Source organism: Dipodomys ordii, unplaced genomic scaffold, assembly GCF_000151885.1.
Source record: "Dipodomys ordii isolate 6190 unplaced genomic scaffold, Dord_2.0 Scaffold120, whole genome shotgun sequence".
NCBI lineage: Eukaryota > Metazoa > Chordata > Mammalia > Rodentia > Heteromyidae > Dipodomys > Dipodomys ordii.
The window spans coordinates 2,174,357-2,183,944 of NW_012267336.1; the positions used below are offsets into that span (position 1 = coordinate 2,174,357).

Genomic DNA, 9,588 nt, shown 5'->3' on the forward strand with positions numbered 1-9,588 from the left:
GCGTGAGCCACCAGCGCCCGGCTAGTCCTGGAGACTTTTATCTCAATTGACTATCAAAAAGCCGTAAGTGGAGCCGTAGCTCTAGTGATAAAGGGCCAGCCTGAGGGAAAAAGCTCAGTGACATCACCCAGGGCCTGAATCCAAGCCCCAGCACCAACACACACACAGACACACACACACACACACACACAGACACAGACACACACACACACACACACCCTTAAAATGAAAGCTATGCTGGCATCAGTGACTCATAACTAGATATCCAAGAGGCTGAAATCTAGAGAATCAGGAGTCAAAGCCAGACTGGGTAGTAAAGACTGCCAGATTCCATTTCCAAAATAACCAGCAAAAAGCTGGACTAGAGGTATGATTCAACTGGTAGAGCACCCACTGAGCAAGCAAACCAAGCAAGAATGTGCACACTACATTCAAACCATGGGACTATATTTTTTTCTGCCAGTCCTGGGGCTTGAACTCCAGGCCTGGGCACTGTCCTTGAGCCTCTTTGTGCTCAAGGTTAGCACAGTACCACTTGAGCCACAGCACGACTTCCAGCTTTTTTTCTGACTAGTTTATTAGAGACAAGAGCCTTACAGACTTCTCTGCCTGGACTGATTTCAAACCATAATCCTCTGATCTCAGCTAGGATTCGATCTCTAGCTAGGGTAACAGGTGTGAGCCACCGGCGTCCAGCTAGGACCCAGCTTTTTAAAACTATGATTAAAAAAGAGGGCTGGACATGTGACTCAAGTGGTAAAACACCAGCTGGCAAGCAAGCCAGTCAAGCATGAGACCCTGACTTCAAACCCTCGCACCGGAAGAAAAAAAAAAAAGATACAATGCAGTCAACACAGGGAACTCCTCATTCTAAAGATAGAGGTAAAGCCACTGCTCCAAGCCACACAGCTGGTCTGTGATGCACGCAGCACTGAGGCCCACTCAGGGCTTCTATCCTAGGACTGTCCCCATGCCCGGTACCCAAACATGGTTCCTCAGCCCATGCACCTGCAGCCCCCGGAGGAGCTGAGTCTCCACTTTCTGTTCTACATTTGGCTTCAGCTTCTGCAATTTCTCTCCCAGCTTCTGTTTCCAGCCTCAGTTTCGCATCAGCTAAGGTGCCCAAGCCTCCCAGAGCCCCAGCCCTACTCCATGCTGGGTGTGCTCAGTAACTAGGAAGGCCCCTCACCCACCAGGTGGGGGGGGGGGGGGGCTGAAGGAGCTGTCCGTGGTGCTGAATGGCATGAGGTTGGCCAAGGCCCTGGGAGAGGCAGGGTAACCACCTTCAGTTACCCTACTGGCTTAGCACATATGCTCATGCCTGTCATCCTAGCTACTCAGGAGGCTGAGATCTAAAGATGGTGGTTAGAAGCCAGCCGGGACAGGAAAGTCCATGAGACTCATGTCCAATGAACCGGCACAAAGCCGGAAGAGGGGTGGTGGTCTGCAGCTTGTATACCGGAAGGAGCTGGGCTGCGCTCAGGCCCAGGTACTGTGTCCGTCCTTCCCCAGAACTGGGAGGTCTAAGGTGCTGTCAGGCTACTGGCAGAGTCCCCCTCTGGGAGAGCTGCCTTACCTAAATTTAATGATGGGTCCCTGGGGTGCAAAAACCAGCCCTGGGCGCCACCGGAAATAGTTAAGCTGAACCCAGCCCAGCACCCCCAGGACACAAAGAGGCTCAGTTCCTCTGTCCCATCCGGCGTCCCTCTCCCACAGGTGTTCCCCATAAACCACCCAGGGCGCAGGTCCACTTCAAAGGTGATTTTCAGAGCCTCCTCCCACCCCACCATAACAGCCATTAACATCCACCATACACCTGGTCCAGCCTTTTCCCTTCTTTGGAAGCCCCACCCCCTTCCATCCTCTATAGGAAAGGAGTAGAAGCCAGGTGCAGTGGATCACACCTGAAATCCTACCGCTTGGGAGGCAGCTACGGGAGAATCATGGTTTGAAGTCAGCCCAAACAAAAAGTCAGTGATGCCCTCATCTCAAACTAAACAAGTTGGGCTTGATGGTGCAAACCTGTCATCCTAGCTATGTGGGAAGCCTAGGCAGGAAGTTCATGATCCAAGCCAGCCTGAAAAAACTTGAGATCCTTCCTGAAAAAAAAAAATAGGCTAAAAAAAGGGCTAACCTGAGCACCTGGAGAGAACTAAAACTAGCAGAACACCAGCCTAGCAAAGCACAAGATCCTGAGTTCAAACCTCAATACCACATGGAAGGAAGGAAGGGAGAGAGGGAGGAAAGGAAGAGAACCCAGGCCTTGGCCCCTCCATCGGTGACTACAATCCTGCTTTGCCCAACAGAGACCCAGCTTTACCCATGCATCCCCATTTTATTTTCATTTAGTTATTTATTTAGGTCATGGGGCTTGAACTCAGGGCCTGGGCACTGTCCCTGAGCTCTTTTGCTCAAGGCTTAGCACTCTATCACTTTGAGCCACAGTGTCATTTCCAGTTTTCTGGTGGTTTATTGGAGATAAGGGTCTCCCTTTCCTGCCCCAGCTCTTCTGAGCTGCAATCCTCAGATCTCAGCCTCCTGAGTAGCTAGGATTACAGGCGTGAGCCACTGGCACCCCACTGCCATTGTATTTTCATGGCATCTGCTTTAGGATCTCACCCTGTCCCCGTTTGAGGGATAAAATAACACATTTCTCCTACTTAAGGTTTAGATGCTTACTGGGTGACATCTCGACTCCGTGTAGGGGAATTCCTGCACTGCACTCGGTTTTTCACTTCACCCCTGCCCAGCTGTCCCCACCAGCACCCCTCCTCTCTCACCCTGCCCAAGTCTGCACCTTAACACCCTGTGCTCCATAGAACCCACGGAGCAGGGACATGGGAACTGCCCAGCAGGAGAAGGTACCCATTAGGTCCACTGGGGGAAAATGGCCCCTTCCCAGCCATTCTTCCTCAGTGGACACATGGCTCCTTCCCTAGAAGCCTCCACCCAGCGTCCATAACCCAGGTAACTGGTGCTCAGGAGGCAGTCGCAGATCCTCCAGGCTCCGAGATCTTCACCGCAGCCACACCTACCCCCCCAGATCAGTCTCCACCATTAATTCCACCCTTGTTTTGCCCCCCCCCAATAAAGTCTTTTCAGCCTGAACCTTGTGGCCATCTCCTTTCGGCTGAACCTTACAGTACCCAGTTCAGGATCCAGAGAAAGCAGTGCTCCAGGTGCAACCTTAGGTGTTCTGGGGTCTCAGCCTAGGGGAACAAGCGGCAGAGGGGCTGGGTGACCATTCCCGCACAGATGCCCCATACCTCCTGCTGTTCTCAAACGCAGCCACCAGGTTGCCCACAGAGGGCGAGTGCTCCTCCCCCGTGGGCTCCATCCTGCAGGCCTGCCGCATGGCTCTCAGCTACCCTGCAGCCAGCAGCCAGCCACCTAGGCTCTGCAGCCCACTCTTTGCTGCAGAGAGAGAAGAAAGAGGAAGCAGTTCCAGGGGCCAGTGAGGGAAAGGCCAGTTTCTCCCCCCGCCTTCCCCCCGTGGTGGGTGGAGCCCACGTGGCCACGCCTGCCTGCCTGCGGCTGACCCTAGGTTCCTGGAGACCCCCAGTTTCAGAAGGACCTGCCAGGGCCAGAAGGTTCTGGAGTTGGAACCTTGACTAGAAGAAAGCTAGAGATCCTCTCAGGGCCCAGGGAGCTTTTGAGGTCGGTCCTTTTTCTGGCATCTTCTTTTCTGGGTGTGGCCCTGCTCACTGCTGTAAGGAAATAACTTTTTTTTATTTTTATTAAAAATAGATCATGTAAGTGCTGGTGGCTCACACTTGCAATCTTAGCTACTTAGGAGGCTGAGATTTGAGGATCGTGGTTCAAAGCCAGCCAAGGCAGGAACATCTATGAGACTCTTATCTCTAGTTAACCACCAGAAAAATGCAAGTGGAGCTGTGGTTTAAAGTGGTAGAGTAGGGCTGGGAAGCTGGCTCAGTGGTAGAATGCTTGCCTCGCTTGCATGAGGCCCTGGGTTCGATTCCTCAGCACCACATAAGCAAAAAAGAAAAATGCTGGAAGTGGCGCTGTGTCTCAAGTGGTAGAGCGCTAGCCTTCAGCTGAAGAGCTGAGGGACAGTGCCCAGGCCCTGAGTTCCACCCCACCATTGAGAAATCAACCAATCAATCTTTGACCTGTGATTGGCCAGCAGGGGGAGGCACTGTGACCACCACCTCATTGAGTGTCCTTATCTTAGCGGGTGATGCCTTTTCCCCACACCCCTACAGAGAGCCACTTCCTCCAGGAAGTGGAAGCAGTAACAGCCAAAGTATATACTCTGTCCTGCATCTAGGAGTTCCTTCTTGTTTCATACCCATGTACCACAAGAGGAAACAGGATCAGAGAGGTTAAGTAACCTGTGCTGATACCCAGGCTTGAACTTAGGGCCTTGCACTCCTGCTGTGATTTACTGTTCACAGCTAGTGCTCTCCTACCTGAGCCATGCCTTCAGCTCAATCCTTTCTGGTTTCTTTGTTTTGTTTTTGTCCATCATGGGGCTTGAACTCTGGGCCAGGGTGCTATCCTTCAGCTCTACAGCTCAAGGGGAGCGCTCTACCACTTGAGCCACAGTGCCACGTCTGGTTTTCTGGTGGTTAACTGGAGATAAGAGTCTCACAGACTTTCCTGCCCAGGTTGGCTTTGAACCGCAATCCTCAGATCTCAGCCTCTGAGTAGCTAGGGTTACAGGTGTGAGCCACTGGCACTGGCTAAACCTGGTTCTTTGTGGCCTGCACTGTCCTATATTTTCTTATCAGTCAAGGAACGTCTTTATGCAGAGCCGCTTAGCGCTGTGAGGAATCCAGGGTACCCGTCCCACTCAGGGCAGCCATTCTGCTGCCCAGGTGTGCTTGCTCTGAGGCCACAAAGATGGCACAAAGCCAGAAGGCATGCGTGTGGCTGGCCTGACGTGGGCGGCTAGATGATACCAGTGACAAACAGCTTTTCTCTTCAGCCTGTGAACTCTCTGGTTCCCCAGCTGGCACTTGTAGGGACTGGACCAGGCTGTGCCAGGCCCAGCAGCCCTCCCCTGGGTCAGGAAAGGCTCAAGGTCACCAGAGGCAGCGATTGGGAAGGGCACTGGGGAAGAAACAGCCCCAGGGCCAGGACTGGCACAATGCACAGCCCCATGAGCACTGCCCCCTCTGGGCCTGAGACAGGCAAGGCCACGGGGGGAGGGGGTGCGGGGGGGGGGGCGGGGGGGAGGGGGTGCGGGGGGGGGAGAGGGGGGGAGAAGAGGGGAAGCAGGGCTAGGGCAGGACCTGGGCAGGAGGCACAAGAAAAGAGACCAGGAGGCCATGCCAAAGGCCAGGGAGGTGACAGGCTGTGCATGGGAAGGCTCCAGAGCCAGTGTTCAGCTTCCAGGCTGGGCCAGGATCCTCTCATTTCCCAATGCTCACACCACAGCTCCAGGAGAAACTTGAGCAGCTCAAAGAGAAGCACCAGGCTTTTAAGTGGATGAAAGGAACAAACTGTTCCTGTTGCCTGAGCTGCCCCCTGTCTTCCCACACAATGGCTCTGTCTCCACAGTTAGGCCAGTGCGGTACACCATAAGCGTCCCCTTTTTATGGGGAAGGTGTTATTGGGATTTAAACTCAGGGCCTTTCATTTTCTATTTTCTTTTTTTTTGGGGGGGGTCCGATCGTGGGGCCTGAACTCTGGGCCTAGGTGCTGTCTCTCAGCTCTTCAGCTCAAGGTTACCGCTCTACTGCTTGAGCCACAGCGCCACTTCCGGCTTTTTTCTTTTTGCTTATGTGGTGCTGAGGAATCGAACCCAGGGCCTCATGCATGCAAGGCAAGCACTCTACCACTGAGCCACCTTCCCAGCCCTCTTTTTCTACTTTTTTATTCCTGGCCCTCACTCTACCACTTGAATCATGCCTCCAACCCTGCTTTCTTGCTGGTTTATTTGGACATGGGACTCTCATGGACTTCTCTGCCCAGGCTGGCCTCAAACCATCATCCTTTAGATCTCAGCCTCTTGAGTGGCTAGGATCACAGGTGCCAACGACTGGCACTGGGCTAAGGCCCCCTTTTTGTTCCCATGGTCCCCCTTCCTGGTCTTCAGGGACAGCTGTTTCATAAACAGGGCCAGAGATCCTGCCAGGTGACCTGGCTGAAGAGGACAGGAAGTGGGTGAGGAAGGGGTGGGGTTCTCTTCCCCCCACTTCCTGCTCCAACCTTGTCCTTCATCTTCAAGGTCTCAGCCAGCCTCTTTCTTCTCCCCAGCCAGGTGGACCCTCCCTCAGGGCTTGCAAACAGTAGTTGGTGCTCCCCTGCCAGACTCACAGTCCCCTGTAGGACACCTGGGGACCAGAGCTGCCTGTCTATCCTCTATCTTGCCTCAGTTTCCCTTTCAAGAGTCTCAGCTCCAGATTCATCAAGGCCATGCCATCGCCACTGGCCTACAGGGCCCAAGCTCTTGACCTCGCTTGCCTACGTTCTCACCGCTCTCTTCCTCTTTGCCCTCTTCCCCACCCAACTCCTATTTCAGGGCCTTTGCACTTATTACTCCAAGTCAGAACTTTCCTCCTCCAAATATCTGCGCGGCTTACCCTGATCATCACCGATGAAACCTCATCTTGTCACCAAAGGCTTTCTTTATGTCCCAGGCCTCCCAGTGGCCACAGCAGCACCCACACGCAGGGCTCCCAGCACTGAAACAGAACCCCGTGAGGGCTGTGCTTCTGCTTGCTTACTGCTATGTCCCCAGCACTGATGCCCAAAGGTGCTTGGGACACACTTATGAAAGACGTGGAGGTTTTTGCTTCCCATCCCACCTGAGCTCCCCCTCGCCACCCCCAAGTTCCAAAAATTCAGCTTTATTGGAAGCTGAGACTTGTTCTGCTTCCAGCCCCTGCTGGGATCCCAGACCTGAGTCTCCTGGACAAGGCGTAGCTTCCAGTCACCTAGTACCAAGAAGGTTTGAGTTGCTGCTTGGCCTGAGGGAAGGAAGACAAATTTCAAACTGGCTGTTAGCTGGAGATGGTAGCTCACGCCTATAATCTCAGCACTCAGGAAACAAAGGCAGGAAGTCTTGAGTTTCAGGCCAGCCTAGGGGAAGTTAGCGAGACCCTCTCTGAGAAATAAAATATAAATAAAGGGACTAGAAGTATAGCTCGAATGGCACAGCACTTGTCTATATAAGCACAAGGTCCTGGGTTCAAGCCCCAGGACTGCTGGTCTCCCTTTGAAAGCAGTAAAATTCAGGCCAGTCTCTAGCTGTCTTCCTCTGAGCCCTACCTCTCCTGCTGGGCCAGGGTTCCCTAGCGATCACCTGCAGGCCTTCTCTAGAACATTCTGTCTCTAGGCTTCATCCTAGAGGTTCCCAGTTAACTCACTAGATAAAGGGTAGAGCTTTAAGTGTTTGTTTTTCTGTGTGTGTTGATCCTGGGGCTTGAACTCAGGGCCTTGAGCTGTTGATTACAACTGGTGCTCTACCATTTGAGCCATGTCTCCACTTCTGGCTTTTTGCCTGTTAAGTAGATATCATGGTTTCCTGGATTTGTCTGTCTAGACTGTCTCCCAGCCATCATCCTCAGATCTCAGCCTTCTGAGTAGCTAGGACTGTACCTGCTACAGCTTTTTGTCCGGATTGACTGCCAGGCCTGATGTTCCATAGAGGACACTGGTTCTCTGCTGCTAGATGTTTCACTCTGTTTCCTTTCCCCACCACGAGAAGTTCATAAAACAACCATTTTCAGTGTTATGTACCGTGCTGCCCATGGCTTGCTCAACCCAGTTACACAGCTAAGGTCATCAAGGCTGCGTCTTCTCACAGTGGGTCCAGTTCCCCAGCATCTCTGTAGGGTGGGGAGGGGGGGTGTCAGTTCATATACTACCTAATAGCTGCTCCCCCAAAACCTCTGAAACCCAGTCCTTCCCACCCCAGGCAAGCAGGTGGGCAGCAAGCAGCAGAGAAAAAGATTTTCCCAGATCTATGTGTGAGACCTCACAGATTCCCTTCTGATCTCTTAGTCCAATGGCAACTTAGTTACAATGGTGACCACTTATTATTTCTCTTCTTTTCTCCCTGCAACATTGCTCCCCAACAGGATCCCAGGGACCCACGGTGCTCCCTTGCTCTAAACAGACGTGCAGTTCCCAAGGCCTTGCCAATTTTCCTGCTAATATTCTGCTCTTTGTTTTTTGTTTTTAAACTGCTTCAAGCCTGTGGGGAATTCCTAACATTTTAATTTAAGTGATGATACATAAGTATATAAATTACATTATTATTATTTTGCTGGTACTAGGCTTTGAAGTCAGGGTTTCCTGCTTTGTAGACAGGTGCTCTATTGCTTGAGCTACACAGGTATAATTTTTTGTGTGTATGTGCTGGTACTGGGGCTTGAACTTGGGCCTGGACATTGCCCCTGGGCTTTTTTTTCTTCAAGGTTAGCACTCTACCACTTGAGCTATACCTCCATTTTTAGCTTTTTGATGGTTAATTGGAGGTATGAGTCTCATGGATTTTTTTTTTTTTTTTTTTTTGCCCCAGATTGCTTTGAATTGCAATCCTCAGGTAACAGGCTCCTGAGGAGTCAGAATAACAGGTATGAGCCACCAGCACCTGGCTTGAGACTGGCACGTTTTAAACATGGAAATGTATCGCGTCTGTTGGTCAGGTGTGACTAGGAGAGAGTAGCTTTTACCCTGGGGTAAGGAAGATGGGAGTCTCATGGCGCTGGATCCCCCAGTGCTGTCTTTGCAGACCCCAGCGTCCACGTAACAGCAGTGCTTATTGTGTGCCTGCGTCTAGCCCGGCAGCTATTGCCCGTGTTGGAGGGGTGCGGAGCACAGGATGAGGCGCCCGCAAACAGGCGCAGGACACCAGCCGGAACAAGCATTTCCAGGGTTCTTGTGAGGCTTCTCTCCAACAATAAGGACGAGATCTTTCTTTCTGGCGTTAACGAGGGCCTCTGGCAGGGCCTGCAGTTCTTCCGTGGAAGGATGATGGAAGGCTTCCCGTTCTAGAGGCAGATACACGACTTCACCTCAAGTGCAGGGCTTGGGTGCCAGGGCTCCCCCGGGGAGCGCGGGCTTCAGGGGCGCTGTCCGGCACGGAGGGAGCTCGAGGCAGGAACTTGGAAGGGAGGCCCGGGCTTTGCAGGCCCAGGATCCCGCGAAGGCCGGGGTGACCCGGATCTGGGCCGCAAAGGGGCGGTCCCAGGGCTGCGGAGAAAGCCGAAGCGCCGAGGGGCCCAAGAGCGCCCCGGACCCTACGGGGAGCGTCGGGCTGCCCGGGCGGCCGAGCTCCGCCCCCGCCGCGCTCTCGGACTCCCGCGAGGGGGAGCCCGCGGGCCGGTGACGGCCCCCACGCTCGGGATCCCGCGACCCCGGCCGTCCACGACTACTGACTGGTCCTGTCCCGGGTCCCGCATCCCGCCAGGCTCCGTCTTCGCCCACAAGCCACTTCGGGCGTACGAGCCTCCGCGCCGCGCTCCAGGGCTCCCCCGCGACGGTGAATGGTACAGTCCGACCACGCCCCCGGCGCCCATGGGGGCGTGGCCACGGGCACGTGACGGGGAGTGACCCCGCCGCCCGGCGCCATGGGGGCTTCGGACCCGGAAGTGGTGCCTTGGGCTCGCGGCGGTG

The 9,588-nt window shown here is 53.8% G+C and overlaps 1 protein-coding gene across 1 annotated transcript in view; it reads right to left on the reverse strand.

Moving 5' to 3' along the window:
• Positions 1-3,683, reverse strand: part of Fgd2 (FYVE, RhoGEF and PH domain containing 2) — a 28,354-nt gene extending 24,671 nt beyond the window's left edge. Inside the window, exons 1-2 of the mRNA XM_013029636.1 lie at positions 3,525-3,683; positions 3,267-3,414 (exon numbers count right to left, since the gene is read on the reverse strand). Of these exons, the coding sequence (XP_012885090.1) occupies positions 3,267-3,355 (89 nt within the window). The 5' untranslated portion in view covers positions 3,356-3,414; positions 3,525-3,683. The remainder of the gene's footprint in view (positions 1-3,266; positions 3,415-3,524) is intronic.
• Between the last annotated feature and the right edge of the window lie 5,905 nt (positions 3,684-9,588).